We start from the raw sequence: 18886 nt of genomic DNA on the forward strand, positions 1-18886 counted from the left end.
CCTGTGCTGTTCCCACTCAATTCTAGGATGCACTGGTGGCTTATTCAATCAACAGACTTATTGTGGTACATGCTCTGTGGTCACAGGTGTATTAGACAGGTCTGGTTCTCCACTCTCTTGAAGGCTCTCAGGCTGGCAGGGAAGCAGACATGTATGAACACACCCACACCACCTAGGGTGATCATTGATAGGCCCAGGGGAAAAATGAGTGTTAGCGCCATATCCCCAGAGTGGGACTATCCAAGGTAGGATATCTGTGTACCAGAGCCTTGTGTTTGGGAACAGAAAGCAATTGAGGTCCAGTGTGGTCGAATGTGAGGAGAAGAAAGGTGTTGCCAGGGGAGTGCTGAGCCTTGCAGCTGTGCCGAACAGCCTGGACTTCAGCCTGGCTGGTGGACAACAGGGTCAGACCCTGGGGTTACATCATGGAGAATGCTCTGAGAACCCTTGAGTGAAGATGGGGAGGGCTAGGGAGCCAGAAGAGAGAGGCGAAGGCCTCCAGGGAGAGGGTCACTGAGAGATATAGGCAAGGGGAGGGATTCCAGACACCTAGAAGGTATACACACTGCCTTTGGTGGAGACTGAAAAAAAAAGAAGGCTCAGCCTGGGTAGATGGAAGCCATTCCGGGAGATGGCCGACCATGCTCTGCCTAGAAAGAGCACAGTGGGAATGAGCAGACCAAGATCAACCTCCCCAGTCCCAGTTGCTCCTTCCTATGATGGGATATGATGGGAGCCCTTCCTGCCACAGCAGGAAGACACCTGCTGGAGAGAAGTCCATCCCCACCTCCTCTGCCCCTGCCCTCCACACCTCCTCACCAACCATGCCAAGCTTCTCCCTGTTCCCAGGTCACTCACTCTGCACAGCACCTGTGGCTTTGCTCCTGCCTTCCCTCTGTCCTCTGCCTCTTAACTCAATACAGATGCCCCCAGCTCTCTTTCCTACTCCTCCCCTTCCTGTCTTTCTTTCCTGGGCTCCCGCAGCACCTTAGGCCAGTGCTGGCCATGAGGATTGTGATTTTTTGTGTCTCTCACTGGACTCTTACGTGTTCTAAGGCAGGGCCTTGGCCCTACACACTACAGGGCTGTGCTGGTTCAGGTTTGGCAGGGTTGCTGAGTGAGCCACAGGAAGAATGAAGGAGTGGGTGAGGTGAATAGTGAATGAGGATGCTGCTTAGGGAACGTGCCTGCATCTTGCTGACTGCAGTGGGGAGATGGAATCCCAGGAGCTCTCAGGTGCTGGAGATTCTGGAGAAGGCAGGCAAGCAGTGTGCATGGGTGCATGCTGCATCTTGGCCCTGCCTCCTGGGCCCCTGGCTGTGGAGGATGCTGACTCAGCCCGTGGGACTGTCCAGGCCACCTGTGGAGCTAGGATTGGGCACTGCAGGTGAGCAAGAGGGAAGGGAAATGGAGTGTCCCCCCCACCCCCTTCCTGTCCTGTCAACCATGTGGATTGGCATGATAAAGAAGCCCTTTTAAAGTAGTCTCCAGGGTGTGATTGGATTCAGCTACATGCTGCAGGCCAAGGAGCTACAACCTAAATTCTGCCCCGTCTTCACCCAAGAGTGATTTCGACCTCCAGACCTCCAGATAGGCCCAGACCCTCTCAGCTTCAGCTTGCAGGTTAAATGGAGGCACAGACCCTTGACCTGAGATGGTAGATAACTGATACAGATGTGCCTCTTGTTATACACAAGAAGAGACCACTGTTGCAACCCTGGGAAAACGTGCCTTCAAAGGATGACATTCTCTTCTCCGGTGCTGTGGGGAACGGGACCCAGCAAGGGTGAGGGAAGAGCCTCTGGACTTTATTTCCCCATTCTGAGGTGGCAGCAGCTCTTGCAGAGTTGCAATGCGGTGGGGGCTGGAGGAAGGGGCCTGCAGAGCCCAGTCTGTGGCAGAGGAGGGAGCTGAGGATTTGTGGTTGCAATAAAACCATGTCACTGGCCTGAGGAACCCCACAGCCCACTCTTCGAAGGGATCTGCTAAGAGTGGTACCTGGTATGGACTGGCCACATCAGGGAAAGCAGTTTGTCAGTGAATGCCTTGAGCATCCATTAGGGAGTATACATAAGCACTGGAGGGATTGCAGCCACCCACCCTGTGATCAGAGCAGGATTTGAAGGGCTCTGATAGTCCTCAAGCCGCACCCTCCCCAGCTCTTCTGTGCCCAAGGGATGGGTGGGGAGAGACTGATTGCTGCAGGCTGGGTCTGATCCCATCCTCCCACCTAATGAGCTGTTCTGAGTGCAGCCTAGCAGAAGCAAGGGCAGACAGAGGCCTAATTGCCCGGCACTCTGTAAATCCAGCCTCTTAGGCTGCCAGGAGCTGGCTGGGGGTTGGGATTCTAATAATCCCTCTCCCAGCTCGGCCCTAATGCTGCCATATATCTCAAGCCTGCCCGGGTCACCCTCTCCCCAAAATCTCCCAGGTCAGGGCCAGGGTAATCCTGCCAGGGCCTGTCCATCTCTCCCTCCCAGGAGCTCCTGCTCCCGTTGCAGCCCACATTTCCTAGGCCTTTCCCATGTGTCGGTCCCCCCATTTGGAACTTGGTTAGTGTGGAACAGGCTGATGGTTGAAGGAGCTGGTGCTGAGATTGGGTCTACAGGTGGGCAAACTTGGGGTATCAGTACCCTCCAATTTCTCCCTCCCGGACCAAGGGCATGGCAGGCTCTGGAACCCCAAAGCAGAGCTAAGACCACAGGGAAGGCACTGGAGGCTGCTCAGCTGAGCGAGAAGCTGCGCCAGGCAGAAACAGCATGCAGGGGGAGGGCTGCCTTGACCAGGCTGGGAAAACCTCGAAACAAGTCTGCAGGCATCTGAGGACACACTGTGTGGGCATTGAAAGTAAACTGATGTGGGCATTGTTGAAAGTATCACAGCGGGGTGGGGACAAAAGAAGCATCCATGTGGCCAAAGTAAAATTAGATCTTGCCTCTTACCTCATACTAAAATAAATTCCAGATGGATTAAAATGTAATTTTTGCTATTTTAAACTTTTTTCTATTTAGAAAGCACACATTTGTTGAGACAGTTCAAACAGCTTGGAAAGATATACAGTGAAAGAATCTCTAGGCTTTGTGCCTTAGAGACCAGGCTTTCAAACTCTTCACCACATGTGACAATAAGATGTAGCTGTAGACAGATGGATGGGTTACAGAGTTAAGGTAAACCATGAAGCCGAGAACTCCCTGGTGTTAAGTATGACATGTCTGAACTTAGACCACCTTTCTTAAATGTGACACCAAAGTCAAAACTGATGAAAGAAAAGGGGGCTAGATTTGACTACATGAAAATTTAAATGTTTACACAAAAGGCATGATCAACAAAATTAAACCAAATGATAAAGTGAGAAACAACATACTACATGTATGAAGGCTAATACTCTTACATGGAGAAAGCTTTTCTCTTTTTTTTTGCAGTACTGGGATTTGAACTCAGGGCCTTCACCTTGGGTCTCTCCGCCAGCCCTTTTTGTGATGGGTATTTTCAAGATAGGGTCCCATGAACTATTTGCCCTGACTGGCTTTGAACCACAATCTTCCTGATCTCTGCCTCCTGAGTAGCTAGGATTAGAGGCGTGAGCCACCTGTGCCTGGCTAGAGAAAGCTTTTATAAGACCATAAGAGAAGAAGCCAGTTCCCCAGGCCAAACCTGCCATGCTCTGTGCCTTTGCATCTTCACTCCCTTTATGCCTTCTCCCCAGCCTTGTTCTCTCAGCAAGCCTTTCCTTCCAGTTGTGCTGCAGGTGTCTTTTCTTCAGGAAGTTGTGCACACCTCCCTCTTCCTATAGCATGTGATATTAAGAGGCTTTGGCCGTCACACTCCTGAGCAATTTGCTGAGTGAGCCACAGGTTGCTTGCCCCACTCCCACCCATTCCCAGGAATGGAGTCACTTCTTGTTGTTCAGTCTCTGCTATGGATTGTTCACGATGAACTGATTTAGCTCCAAGTAGCCAAGCCCGGCTGAGCTGGCCCTGAGAAAGACAATAGTGAGGATGTGGTAGGGAAATGCTGGGATTTAGTTCAGTGTGGGGTGTGAGGTAGGGGTCTACTTGTATTTTTTACCACATGCATATCCAGGTCTCCCAAAACCATCTGCTGAATTCTTCATCATTTCACATTCATTTACAGTGTCCATTTTTCCAGGGCATTCTCTTACTTTGGATCTCAGTTTCTCCATTTCTTCTTTGGGCCTCTAGAGGATGAGGTGACATGATGAATCTTGTTTAACTCTGAAATTCCAGGGTCCCCCAGCACTGCCTGTGACTTGTAACACAGTAACTCTGTACAAGGCCCTGACCCTCTGATCCTGTTTCCTCTGTGGCCAGACAAGGATAATTACATGTCCTGCTCCTTGTTGCTTTAAGACAGTTGGGAAACATGGAGGTACCCAGACCTGGGTGTGAATTCTAGTTGCACTCATTATGTTTGCCTTTTGTGACCTTAGGTCAGTTGCTTCTGCTCTCCGGGACTTAGTTTCCTCAGACTGTACCACCTGCTTTGCAGAGCTGTGAGATGGAAGAGATGGAGCACCCCCCCCCCCACCCAGTGCTGTGAAGAGTTCATGCAAGACTTCGTCCCCTGCAGCCAGGGATGCAGTCTGTGAAAAGGGATTAAGAATCCCCATGCCAAGACCCCCTTATCCCAGTATCAGCTCCTGAGGCCCCAGCCTGCAGAGCAGACCAGACCTCTGAGTCTTGCTGCTCACAGCACCCACCCTGGCCTTTGAGACAGGTGATCTGGCTTGCTGTCCTCAGCAGTCAGAGAAAAACTTGGTGTAGAGCAGGGGGAAGGGAAAAGACTTGATCACTGTCTTCACATAATTAAAGGGCTGCCAGATGCAAATGATAATTATAGGAACGGTCTGTAATCGCGTTGGGGCCTGGCAGTCCTCCTGTGAGGTGGTGGTGATGTCATCCCTGTGAACAGAGGAGGAAGCTGAGGTTTGAGGCACTGAGTGCTTGGCCCAGAGCCATGCAGTCAGTGGGCAGAAGGGCCCGGATTAAAGCCCAGCTCTGTACTCTTTGGCCATTTGACCCCGGTATTGCTTGCTCTTTTGGCTGAATTTGTTCTGTGTGGTATCTGAGAACCAGCTGTGGGGCAGAATTCAGCTTCATTTGGTGGGTGGAGGGAAGGGAATGGCTTTCCTGTGGAGCCAGCACCACACAGTGTGCATATAAGTTCGTGCTCTGTACAGCATGCCAAACTGCTGTCTCCATTCCAAGACCAGGAACATCTTCTCCAAGATCACTCAGCAATGGCCAGCCTGGGTTTCAAACCCTGAACGCACCTGCCCTTGTCAGGGTGTGTGTGTGTATGTAGGGGGGGATCTTAGAAGGAAGACCTTTGGGTACACAGGACCAAGTCACCTCCCAAGGGGCCCTTTCCTGGAGCTCCTGGAGCTGGAGGAGGTTGAGTTCCCATCCCTCCTGGGGACTGCAGAGGAAGTCTCTGGCCTGTGAGACAGGCAGGGGACAGGAGCTGAGTGAGATTGCTCTGGCTCTAGTGTCTGATTCTGAGTCTATGATGTCAGCAGGGTGGTATTGGCAGCTCCTGGAAGGCACTGAGCAGACCACAGAGCTCAGATTCCAGATTCTGTTTGGGGATCAAGGGGAGGCACTCCACACCCTACAAGAGTGGTAGGCAACAGTGGTAAGCAGCTGTGTGCATCCTGACCTGGGTGGCAGGCTGGGGTGGGCAGGAGCCAACAGTGAGTGACAGCTGGCAGTAGCAGGTTCGTCCCACCCAGCACAGTGCCCATACTTCCTGTGGAGTTAAGATTTTGACTGCAGTCGTTCACTGGGGCTGTCTGAGCCTGGCTGCTAATAAGCTCTTTATGCACACGTTCTTCTCTGAGTGCAGAGGGCTCTGGGGTGAAAGGGACAGAACAGCAGCAGGGAGGATGAGGAGAGGATGTGGCTATCAGCTGGAGCAGGGAGAAGGAGCAGCAACCTAGTATGGGCCATATTAGGATGGAGGGTCTCATCTCCTGGAGGGCTAGGGCAAGAATGGCAGGAGCGGGTCTGGAAATGTGGCTCAAGTGGTGGAGTACCTGCCTACCATGCATGAAGCCCTGAGATCAAACCCCAGTGCTGCCAAAAAGAAAAAAAAATAGTGGTAGTAGCTGAGGCAGGGGTTATGGAGCTGAATGGTCACAGCCTCTGGGGCTGGGGTCTTTGGGATTCTCCATCCCACATATCTCAGACCATCCTGCGCTGGAGGTGTCCACGGCCCAGTGAACTGTTCCTTCTCATGCACCTGCTGTGTGCCACTGGAGGCCCATCAGCTGGCTTAATGGCATCCCTCCCAGGAAGCCATTCCCATCTTGCTGGTGAGGAACCCAAGGCTCAGAGAGAGGAACAACTCATTCAAGCGATAGAGCCTGGTCTTTAGCAGTTATGCCCTCTCCATCTTCACAATTGAGAGTGTGGTTGAATGTCAAGTTGGTAGGCACAAAGAAAGCAGCCTTGGTCCAGGAGGGGAAGGAAGTCTTTGGGGGCTGCAGGGATACAGAGACTTCCTGGAATATCAGGAGGTTAGGCCTAGTGTAGCCCAGAGAGGGAAGGACAAATCCAAGCTTGGCCTGGGGGCCCTATGGGGTCCCAGTGGGCAAGAACAGATTTGAAGGGCAGTATAGAGCTGCCTCTGCTCAGAACTCCTGGGTTCCCCCCTCCTCCCCTGCTTGGTGACCTCTGTGACTTCCATTCTCCCATGTTGAGCCTTTGTACAAATGAGCAAAAAACACCCCTTTTGCCACTTGACTGCCATCTACCAGATAATTGTCATCACAAATCTGCACATGCATGGAGACCATGATGAGTGTGCTTCTGAGTGTGGTGCAGGGCAAGACTTGTTCAGCCATATGCAGGGGTCCTACTGAACCCCAAGATGTTGGAACATACACCTCTGCATCGTGCAGGCTGAGAGAGATGGGGAGAGCCGGTACCACTGTCCCTCTGGTATGGCAGTGGCCTCGAGAGGCTATGGGAGCAGTGAACCTGCTGCACAAGCCAGGAGCAGGGCCAGATTGGCTTGTTAATGGGCAGAGTGGGCACAGGGCTTTGTCTTCCATAATGTGCCCTGACAAGGACCATTAGTGCCATTTGGAGCCTCTCTCTCAGCAGAGCTGCTCCACAGGCCACTTCCTCCTGTCAGCTTCTCTCCTCCCCTCTTTCCTTTCCTCCCCCTTCCCCTTCCTTCCAGCCCCTGCCACTCAGTTTTTCCTCCCATTGTTCTTAGGTTGGCCCAGCTGCCTCTCTACTGCCCTCCCTTCCCCACTGACTCCCTGCACTGGGGCCTCTTCATCCCCATCTACAGGCTGCTGTGGCTAGGTGGCCGCTGCTTCTTAGGCACTTTAATCCCTAGGTCCCCCAGCCCCAGCTCCAGTTCTGAAAATGGGGTTCCTAGTTCCTTGGTGCTGATATCTGGCTTCCTCCCTGCCAACTCTAATCTTGTTACCTTGGCTGTTCCCGGGGTGTACCCCCTTATTCTTCCCCTGTCGTGCTCTGTCCCATTGTAAGAATCTGGCCAAGTGAAGACAACAGCCTGGTGGGCACAGGACTGCTGGCTGCTGTGGAGCCCAACACTTGTAACATCTATAATCTTGATCTTCCTGGCCACCTCTCAACATTGCCCCAGGTCCTATGTCACACTATGTCACTGGACATAAGTCTGTACCTGCTGCAGGCTCTTTATACTCACCACTTCCAGGCTACTTGCCTGGGACAAACCTCATCCTGGGCCAAAGTTACCCTCAGCCTAGGCCCCTGGCCCCTTGAAGATCTTTGTCTGCTGGTCAGAGGCACAGAGGCCTTTCCCTGCCCTACCCTGAGGGCAGATAGCACCCAGCACTGCCAGGCTGGATCCATAGAAGACTAAGTACTCTTTTGAAGGGTGGGGTGGGGTATGAAGTGAAATCTCTCCTGGGTGGACATTGTCAAGCCAGGGCAGGAGAAAGGTGCTTCCTCACCTATCAGATGGTTATCAAATCTTTCTTTAACTCTTCCACCACCTGGGTATGAAGCTGCCTGGCTCTTCCACGCACTTATGCACAGCGGGGAGACCCACACCTGGAGACAGTTATGGACCTGCAGGCTCTGTGCCAGGACTGAGGGAGTACAGGGATGGTAGGAACCCTGGGGAGATGGGGTTCCTCTATGACACAGGATGAGGGCCCCTTGCAGGGAGGAGGGGGCTTCCTATGCTTCAGAGGAAGGATGTGGAGGATGGGACCCACGTGAAGGCTGGGGACCTGGTGAGAACTACAGGTGACTCAGTGCATGGCGCGTGAGTCCACATTTGGGGCTATGGGTACAGATGTTACCCTGGGCTGCATCTGGGATAGGCTGTGGAGTCTGCAGAGATGCTCAGGCCAGTGGGGTCTTCGCACAGGGGCATGACATGACCAAAGGGGAGTGAGTCTGGGGACATGGCCCACTCTGTGAGAGACCCAGATATTAAAGCTGGCCTGAGACCTGCCAGCTGTACTCTGCAGGAAATGGGGGCTATTATAAGGAACAAAATAAGAATTTGAGGCAGCAAGAGAGACAGCAGAACTGGACCTGGGGTGCTTGCCAGTGTCTCTCCTGGGGTGGTGGAGAGATGGCACCAACTCTGACATGGTCTTGTGGACCAGCTCCACAACCTAGTTGCAGCAAGCAGGACTGAGCACACCCTGTCTCAGTCCAGCTGTCTTCCAGTGGCTCCCGGGGTTGTTCCTCCAGGAGGCATCCAGCCTGCCATATGCTGAGCTAGGGGTTTCCCATGCCTGAGCAGCACTGGGCTGACTGTGCCTGGAGCTGGACCTCATGCACAGACACAAGCAGCCTTCTGTCAGAGAAGCTGTCCCCAACCCAAACTTGCTTGAAAGACTGGGTTTTGGGAGATTGTCACCTCATCTCTGTTTATGTACAAAGTGGGGTCAGGCAAAGCAGCCCAGCCTTGCATATGACCATGAGTTGTGGCAGCCACTCACCCAAGCATGGGTCACCAACTTGAGTGAGTCACCTGGGCAGGAAGAATGCCAGCATTATGGAGTCACAGGTCCTCAGGGTTAAGGGCCTCTCCTGCACTCTGGAGGGAGGCAGAAACCTGGCTACTTGCCACACTGTGTTCAGAGGCTTGATCTATACTATCTCACTTAATCCTTCCCTCAGCCACAGGCTATCAGCGCTGTGATTATACTCGTTCACAAAAGAGGAAACAGACACGGAGGGGTTAAGTAACCTGCCTGAGGTCACATAACTTGTAAGTGGTGGATAGGGATGTGAGCTTCCAGGGCAGTCTGGCTCCAGATGCTGTGGCTCTCTCTGGGAAGCATGGATGGAGGTTCTGGGTAGTGCAGAAACTGCTCCTCCCCTTCTTGCACCCTCCTGCACACAGTCATCAATGCTAATGAAGTGGAGGTAGCCTCAGTCTCAGTCCTGGTTGGACCCACGTCATCTGAGGGCACAGTCACTTGAGTAAGTCAGGTTTGAATGTAAAGACAGAGGTACAATAATGCCATGGAGCACAGAGAGGGCATGAAGGTGTAGAGCAGAGTTCAGAAAGGCTCTCCAGAGGTGACATTTGAGCTTACTCCAAAAGCAAATGGCATGTGAGAGAACAAACCCTGGGGCAGTGGTCCCTCCCAGTTAAGGAAACTGGTTGGAGGATGAAACTGGAAGGTCAGGGGCCACATGCAGAAGGGTGTCCCTGCTTGACTGAGCAGTGAGAAGCCATGAAGAGGTTAAACTGGGACTGGTCAGCACAATGGCTCTGGAATGGCTATCCTGAGTGAGAGAGAACCCCCAGGGGAGGCTGCTCAGAATTCTCTCCATGCTGAGCTCTCCCCAAGGCTACTGATTGGTTCTGATGACAGACAAGGGAGGGGTATAGAAGCAAGGAAAAGCCAGGGGGCTCAGATGAAAGGAAGGGCCTGAGGACGAGCCCAGTCCTCTAGAAGTTGTGGTGGTAGGATCTGTGTTCCCCCAGCCCTTCCCACCTGGAGACAGAGGGGCAACCTGACCTAGCCTTGAGGTACCAGTGCCCAGTGGAAGACACTGCACTTCTTCCAGTCTAGAGGCTAGGGCACTGGTCCTTAATTCTTCACTAACTTGCTGTGTGACTTGGGCAAATTGCTTAGCCTTTCTGGGCTTCAGTATTTTTATCAGTAGGATGGAGGTAGAGAAAAACTGCTTTGTGAGGATCAAATAAGTGAGGTATGTGACTTCACAGAATACAGGTCACCATCCATGTGAAGATTTTGGAGGGGACAAAGCCTCTGTTTCTAGGGACTGTTGCCAGAAGCGTGTGTGTGTATGTGTGTGTGTGTGTGTGTGTGTGTGCGTGTGTATGAGAGTGTGTGCATGGGTGTGTAGGAGTAATCACAAGAACAGGGGATGGATGCATACTGGAAAGGCCTCAGGCTATAGCAGAGCTCTGTGATATTGGACAGGTGACTTCCTCCCCTGAATCTGGGTTCCTCCTCAGTGCCAAGCAAGCAATAATCCTGCCTGGGGAGGAGGAGGAAGACCTGGAGGGAAGTAACCTGAGGGGTGCCTCTGGCCCTACTGACCCTCTCCTTCTCCCCTGCCTCCAGTGGGAGCGCCTCTGGTTTCTACTGCTCACCTTCACCTTCGGCCTCACGCTCACTTGGCTCTACTTCTGGTGGGAAGTCCACAACGACTACGATGAATTCAACTGGTGAGTGGGGGCTTGGAACGGAGTGGGTGGGGAGGGGGCTCCAGTTTGAACTTCTCATCCTGGTTAGCCTTCAAAGCCTAAGTCACCAACTACCCGTGTGACTTGAGTCAGGCCACCCTGGCAGCCTCTGTCATGCCTACCTGCAAGATTTGGTGGTAGAGAAATCACAAGCTGGCAAAGGCAGATGAAGAGAAAGAGACCCAAGCCTGAGCATGTCCCCCTGGGAATTCAGGAAGGCTTCCTAAAGACTTCAGGAGATGGCATGGGAGCTGACCTTAAAGGACCCATATGGGTGACAGCCTGCATTAACAGCCTGAATTGGTGTGAGAGGCCCTGAGAGAATGGGGGCAACAGAGCTGAAGCCCGTCAGGGAGATAGGGACACTACCTGGTGCTGGGCCATGGAGGACAGGACTGGAAGGCAGGGCACCATCTAGATGGGGCTAGGCCCAAAGTTCTTATCTCCCTTTGTAGGTAAGCACTTCAAGGCCTTGGCAGATGAGGCAGTGCCCTGTCATGGGAGTTAGGCCTCCTAACTCCTGTTGCTGGCCCTGGCGCAACTGGCAGGTCCATGTCTGGGACAGCTCCTCCTCCTTTAGGGTCATCTCAGGTCCAAGGGCAGGACTGTCTGAGGCAGGTACTTGGGTGCTGAAGAGCACCTATTTCTTCCTCCTCCCCCTCCATATGGCCCTTTGCTACACAGTGAAAGGCCATGGGAGGAAGAGAAGACCTTGGGTTCTTTCTAGTGGGCAGGTTTGGAAACTGAGACCTAAGGTCACGTGACCAATCAGGGGCAGTTAGGGCTTACTCACTCCCCACCCTGTGCTGACCAGGTCAGGTCAGTGTGACTTGGAGCAAACCTGTGGCACTCTCTGAGCACTTTATTCCTTTGTAAGATGGGGTAACTCTGACCTCACCAGGTTGTTCTGAGGATAAGATGGCCTGATGGATATGGAAGGGCTCAGAGCTCCTCCCAAACATGAGCGCTGCTTCCCAGAAGACTGAGTTGCCAGCTGGGAGAAGGATAAGATATTTGAGTACGGATTCCTAGAATTTGGCCTCTGATGCGTTTTGGGATTCTGTGAGAATCCTGGCCACCATTATTAATGAGCACAATAAAGGATATGCCATGTCCCACTCCTGCCCTACAGCTCCAGCCAAGTCCCAGAGGTGGCCTCTGGGCTTTATTAAATGTCATAAATCAATTATTCATCCTTGCAGGGGTCTGTAGCACGGCACTACTGTGAGTAAATTGGAACATTCCTTGCTGGCTCTCACTGGCAGACCCTAGATGGTTCTGCTGAACTGGAAGATGGGGAAGTGAGGCCCAAAGGGGCACAGGACTCATCCATGGCCATAGAACCAGTCAGTGCTGAGGACACATGTAGAGGGCAGTCTGAGGAGACTGGACTCAGGGAGGTTAAAGAGCCTTTGCAAGGTCACCCAGAAAGAGACAGCTGGACCTGTGATGGGGACTTGAGCGTGACCAACTGTATCACATTATTCATGGAGCCTCCCTGCTCTTCCCAAAAGATCCCCTTGTCCCTGGGAGACTTGGCAGAAGATAAGCATCTGTCATGTTGAGGAGGTGACCTGCTTGGGATTCAGGGATACCTGGGACTTGCAGCTCCTTTGTCTGCCACCTGTTTCTTGGAGGCCTGGTCCTGGAGTTCAGGAAATCCTGACCCTGATCCAGCCCTCATGGTCTTGAGAGCCTGTTAGCTGTCTGCATGCTGTGAAAGGATGTGAACAAGATTTAGGATATCAGCGTTGAACAAAGAGGGGTGAGGTGGCCGGGGTGGGGGTGGGGGAAACACCTGGGCTGTTGCTGTCCTAGAGGTCTCAGCTAAAAAATGACTGTGCTTGACAGACAAGTAGGCCCTGAATGCTTCAGTTGTAGCTACCAGGAGCAAGTCTTGCCCTTCTTTGGGCCTCAGTTTCCCCAACTGTGTGATAAGATGAGTGCACTAGTTGACCTTCTAGGTAATAACTCTTCCTCTAGACTCTGAGAGTGAGGCCTCAGGGAATGAGGGAGGGAGGGCACTCTTGGGGTCCTCCTTGTATCCCCTCCCAGCCTTCTGCCAGGCCAAGATGGCTGCAGACTGAAATGGCCTGGCACCAGCTCTGATTCTCTAATGACCTCGAGCAAGTTGTTGCCTCCTTTGAACCTTAGTGTTTCTAGCTGTACAAGGAGAATGTAAGTGGTTCTGTCTCTCTGGACAGCAGCTAAGCTATATCCCTCAGGAGCCTTAAGAAGTCATTGCCTTTGCCCCTATAATCCCTGCTTATAGGAATCTATGCTAAGGGAATAATCAGAAATACAAAAAGATATGTTTTTTTTTTTTCATTTTTGTGTCAGTTTGTAACAGTGACTCATTGGAAATCATGAGGTATCATTAATAGGAAGTTGGCTATATATGGTACATGAACTCAATAGAAGACCAAGTGGCTGTTTAAAAAGATCACATTTCCTCAGCAATTTTATTGACATCAGTTAAGTGTTTGTGTTAAGATGAGTTTGTTGAGTTCTTACCATGTGGCTCTCCTTCCTTCATCCTCTCAAAACCCTTATCCCCGTCCTACCGTGGGAGAGACTAAGGCCCAGAGAAGACAGGTGTTACAGTTTATCAGTTCCAAGGCCCCATACTTTCACATTCTAACATAGAAATTGAAGTGAATGTCACAACCAAGGGCTTTTGGAATCAGTGAAGTCTGTCATCTCCACAAGGCCCCAGCAGGAGGCAAATAGAGATTGGAGCCAGCCAGGCTCCTCACCCAATGCCACAAGACCACTCTCCTGTGTGCAGTAGGTCCTGGCTTTGCTGTTCACACAGGGACCCATGGGAAGGAAACCCAGAGGTCTTGGTAACAGTTACTTCTGGGCAGTACGATGGTGGGAATTGTTCTTTTCTTCTTCATGCTTCTTGGTCCCTAGGTGTCTATCAGGAGCGGGCATGACCGAGGGTGAGGGAAACTCCAAGTGCTGTTATGGTATGAGCAAGGCCTGGTTGCCCAAGCCTGGCCTGTGGTCTGCCCAGCTGTGGCTGTGTGAGAGCTGAGACTGGCTCCTGGGCCAGGCAGTGGCCTGGTGGAGGTCTGACCCTGCCTTTTCTCCTCCTGGCAGGTACCTCTACAACCGCATGGGCTACTGGAGTGACTGGTCCGTGCCTATCCTCATGACCACAGCCGCTGCTTTCACGTACATCGCAGGTCTCCTGGTATGGAAGGTTGTCATGGATGGCAGGTGGCCCTCCTCCTAGGGAGAGGGAGGCTTGGCCTGTGCCTGACTGGTGAAGGGGCCTATGCTCTGCCCATGGCCCCTGAGGCTGCTGCTTGGGCCTCCAAGGCAGGAGATCATGTTTTGCCAGTCTCCTTCAGTTGCCCCCCTCCAGAAAGTCCCCCGGCCAGCCCAACAAGGGCCATCCAGGCTTTTAGGGGTCACAGACATCTTCCAAAACTCAGCTTTGGGTTCCTGGTCTGAATATTCTACTAATTGAGACTCAAGTCAACCGTATTCTGGGCTAGGGGCTCCTTGCAGACAGAGGTCAAGTCTACTTCAGAATCCCAGAGCATGGAACTTCCAAAACCTTTGATGAATTAAGTTGGGCAGTCCAAGTGCAGCAGGACTTAGTGACCTCTTGGAGAAATCCCCAGGGGAGGAGCCTCAAGTAATCTGGAAGGAGGCCAGGCCAGGCAGGCTGGGCATTCCTATTGCCTGCAGGGAAGGCTTGCTGACTTCTTGTCCCAGGGCAAGAGTGTGAAGCAAAGTGGTGTCTGGGGAGCAGGTGAGGCTTTCTAGTCCCACACAGCCTGACTGCCACCCTGGCCCTCCCCAGGTCCTGGCATTATGTCACATCGCTGTGGGGCAGCAGATGAACCTCCACTGGTTGCACAAGGTAAGGGGGCTGCTCGGCTAGGGCTGGGGAGGGAACTAGAGAGGAGGCCATGCAGCAGGAGGAGGAGCTTAAACACAGTGTTCCTATCCTGGATTGTGGCTGTAACTATGATAATGGTTCTCGCCAAGCACTGGCTGTACCAGGCACTATCCCTGCAGCCTGGCCCACTTTTAACTCACTTGGCCTTCACCACAACCCTATAATGTAGGCACAGTCACCATCCCACTTTGAGGGAGGAAAACCCTAGGTACAACGAGGTTCACTAGCAGGCCCAAGGTCTCCCAGTTTGTGAGTGGAAGGTCCTGGATTCTGGCTCAGTAGCCATATGCTTCACCAACATAGGTCACAGCTCATATTGGAGCCCTGGCCACTGGCTGCCCTCACCTTCCTCTCTGCTCTTCAGTGAGCTCTTTTTAAAACCGTGTTTGGGTGATGTCATTGCCTCTTTCCCAACTCCCATGGCTCCCAGGATGACCCAGATACCCCCACCTGCCTTAATCTGGCCCTTCCAATGTCTCTCTGCTCCTGTCATGGGACAGTCACCCTCAGTTTCTGCTTCATGAGACATCTGTGGCCCTCCCAGTATGCCTGCCTTTTCTCTGCTTTTAGCTCCTTGCTCTTGACCTTGTTTACTCACTCTTTTGGCCCCTTCCATGCTACCTCACCTAGGTAAGCAGCCTTCTCTCAGAGGGAGGGACTTCTGCCCAGCTCCCACACCTCCTCTGCTACATATCCAGGCATCTGTGCTGTCAATTTCCATCAGGCTCCTGTCCCAACCTATACCAGCCTAGACCTCCTTGCAGGCTAGGTTGGCACTGATGACCTCACCATCCCAATGCTGCACTTAGGGCTGGGCCCAGGGCAAGCAGGCTTCATTATATGAAGCCAGAGCCTTTGCTGACTCACCATTCCTTGCACACTTGTGCTGAGTATAGGTTTCTGATGCCTGTTCTGCAAGAGCAGAGGCACAGGGTGATACAAACCTGACCAAGACAGAGCTCCAGGAGCACCCAGGCCATAGTAGGGGAGCTGGGACATCTCTGGAGCCTGGCTCACAATGGGTATGCATTTAGGAAGGGGCAGAAGTGTCCAGAGACAACCATGAGCTAGTGTGATGGGTCCAGAATGACTTCAAGGCAAAGGATTTACTTCCAGCTAGAAGGGGGACAGGGAACAGAAAGAAGAAGAGGGACTGGGTGAGTTTGGGTTGGGTTGTGGAGTGGGAAGTGCCTGTAAGTATGCAGGGGGCATCGAGGTCATTTAATTACAAAGTCTGGAGCTGGGCCAGACCCATGTGACTAAAGTCTTACACGGAGCTGCCCCTGCTCTCATCCCTCTTTCCTCTGGCCGGTCACTATATCCTGAGGTTTCATTTGGGCTTCTGCATTCCCCTCTGTGAGCCACTTTCTTCTCCCAGCTGCAAAGCTGGTACTTGAAAGAACTGCAACAGCTGGCACCCACGGCGGGGGCTGGCACACTCTGTGGTTACCTCCTGGGGCCATACCTGGCTCTCAGCAGGTCAAGTCACACCTGTTTGATCTAGTAGAAAGGCTTATAGAGTCCCTGAGCCAACTGGAGGTCGCAGATCAATGTAGGAAGTCAGATTCCTCCATTCCAGGAGGCCAAGCCATTCTTCCTCTTTCCCTGACCCCTCCTGTGAGGTCACAGCCAGGCTTCCTGGGTAGGCCTCACTGGGTAATGTGTGGCCAAGCCTAAAACACACCATGGCCCACAAGGGCTAGTTGATTTCTTGGCCCTTGCCAATCTGATGGGTGAAAAATGGTTCCTCACCATATAAATCTGCATCTCCCTTACATTGAGTTAGATTTGGTATTTTTCACAGACCTGAGTCATTGCTATTTTCTATCAACTGTCTCCTTATATCTTTTGCCCTTTTCACCATGGGATTTGCTTTCTGCTTATTAATTTGCAAGAGCTCTTTATAGATTTGGGAAATTGGCCCTTTGGCTAGTGAACTGCTGATAATTTTTCCTAGTTTGTCATTGACCTTTTGACTTTGCATATTGTATTTGTGCCATAGGGAATTTTGTATTCCTAAGAACTTGAATATGTCATCTCTTTTCATGGCCTCTGGGTTTTGTGTCAGACTTGGAAATGTCTTTCCCACTCCAAGATTATACAAAATTTCTCTGTGGTATCATTTGGTAATTATGTTTTTACTTTTTGGCATTTAAATTCTTTATCTTTCTGGAAGTTATTTTAGGACATGGTGTGATCTTACTTAGCTCTTTTTTAGATGACTTCCAACGTAACCAGCTGTCCACACTGAGCAATCCATCTTTTCCCCTCAAATATGACAGAGATGCTGCTTTGTCATATGCCATATTTTTAAATGTATTCAGATGTATTCCTGAACTTTTTGCTTACTTTCACTAGTCTCCTGGTCTTATACCGGTATCATGTTGCTTTGAGGGCCACACTTTCATGGCATGTTTTTGCCATGACCTGTATTTTGAGGCCCTGTCTTCCCTAAGTAGTGAGGAGGGGATGAGAGAAGAGCTCAAGACTGGGTAGGAGGGAACCACCTAAATTGGGCCTAGTGCTGTGAGTGGATTCGGGGACCCCCTTAGGGACTGTCTTGTCTCCCAGAAAACCCTGCCAGGTGATCTCTAGGAGAAGTCTAGAGGCTAGGGTGTGGGGCTTTGTGATAAACAGGTAGCCTCTCCCTGAGATGTGTCTCCTGCCTTACCCCCTACCCAGAACCTGCTCAGATGCTACAACTGAGAGGGGCTGCTCACAGCTCCCACCTCCCCAGCCAATCCGTTGTAGCCTGAGCTTACCCAGCAGTGTGTTCCCAGTGTGTACCTCACCACAGGGACAGCAGCAGTGGCCCAGGGACTGCATGGAGGAGGAGAGCTCTGTCAGAGACTCAGCCTGAGGGCTGGAGAGAGCACCAGGGTCCTCACAGCCACAGGGGGTGCCCAGGCTGGGTGGGGACCCCAGTCAGAGCATCTGGGTGAATTCTGTCTTCTCTCCAGCAGCTGGCCCAGGCAACAGTTCTTTCTGGCTTGTACCTCTGTCCCTTCAGCTATGCTCATGGAAGGCACATTTTAGTGCCTCCTGCATGCCAAGCCTGTATTCATCACAACAGCATTAACCAGCACTTACTGGGCACTGACTGTATGCATTGGCACTGCATATTACTCACTCCTCACCATTATCCTGTTTTGTTGTGGTCATATCTAGGAAGCATTTCCTTATGATGGCAGCCATAGTGCTAAGCAATGCACTTGCATTTTCTCATTAATGAGCCCCAAACCCCTCCATAGGCACTCACTATCCCCGTGTGCCTGCTCAGGGAAGACCCCTGGAGATGGTACTCTCCCCTTATGTAGCAGATTTGACCAGGAGTGTGGCTCTTCCCCCTGGGCCAGCTGACCCAGAAGCCACCCGCCCCCCCAAGAAGCCCACCTGTTGCATCTCTGCAAGACTGGGTTCCAACCCCTCCCTGGCCCTTAGTGCCCAGGTGAAAGTCACCGAATGAATGAATGAATGAATGAGTAAATGAACACACATCCCTCTACATCCTACATCCCTCCATTGACATCACATCCCACAGCTCAGCAGGACAGAGAACTCAAGACCATGTTCTTAGAGGACAATGGTCTGCCTCAGGCCTCCCTGTAGATCCATCTCCTAATTAAGGAGTGTGGGGGGGGGGTCACACTGTTGCCAGCCAATGCTGTTTCTGTGGCTGAAGGACACAATGGGGAGGAAGTGCCACACTGAACTCTCAATAATACTGCAGAGCATGATGGGTACCACTGCAGCAACTATAAAACTCAGAGGTGATGAAATTTTAATTGTATTAGGATTATGAGGAATCAGTTTTATTGCAAGTATTTCCACTGGCAGTTACATGCTGTAATAAGATGCTCTCAGAAACAGTCCTTCCGAGGTGCCCACTCTCTCCCACAAGCACAAAGTGGTAGATATGTGCCTCGAGAGGCAGCCTGGGTGCTAAGGAAGGGGCTTTTGGGCACTGTTAGGAACTCCCTGAGCCCCCCAGAGGCTCCTCAGCATCTGTGATAGCAGTCTGATCTCTGAGACAGGCAGAGGGGTCTGTTTCTGGATCTGCCCCATCAAAGCTATGAGACCTAACAAGCAGAGCCCATGTCCCACTGTGTAAAATGGAAATGATAAGGCCTCACCCAGGAAGTTGGGAGAGAACACCTGAAGACCTCCTGAAGTGCCCGCACAGACCCAGGCACACCTGTGTTCCCTCATCTGCCCTGGTCTCCAAGCCTGCATATGGCAACCTGTAAAGGCCCTCACCTATCTGAG

At 52.0% G+C, this 18886-nt stretch overlaps 1 protein-coding gene across 4 annotated transcripts in view; it reads left to right on the top strand.

Annotated features, from left to right (window-relative positions):
• Positions 1–18886, top strand: part of Gdpd5 (glycerophosphodiester phosphodiesterase domain containing 5) — an 80958-nt gene that overhangs the window by 47197 nt on the left and 14875 nt on the right. For 2 of the 4 annotated variants that reach the window (XM_074082706.1, XM_074082713.1), the window contains exons 4-6: positions 10583–10686; positions 13810–13912; positions 14522–14581. In XM_074082706.1, the coding sequence (XP_073938807.1) occupies positions 10583–10686; positions 13810–13912; positions 14522–14581 (267 nt within the window). The remainder of the gene's footprint in view (positions 1–10582; positions 10687–13809; positions 13913–14521; positions 14582–18886) is intronic. The other 2 variants (XM_074082709.1, XM_020155467.2) reach the window with 1 other exon arrangement.

The sequence above is a fragment of the Castor canadensis genome, chromosome 1 (assembly GCF_047511655.1).
Source record: "Castor canadensis chromosome 1, mCasCan1.hap1v2, whole genome shotgun sequence".
NCBI classification, from domain to species: domain Eukaryota; kingdom Metazoa; phylum Chordata; class Mammalia; order Rodentia; family Castoridae; genus Castor; species Castor canadensis.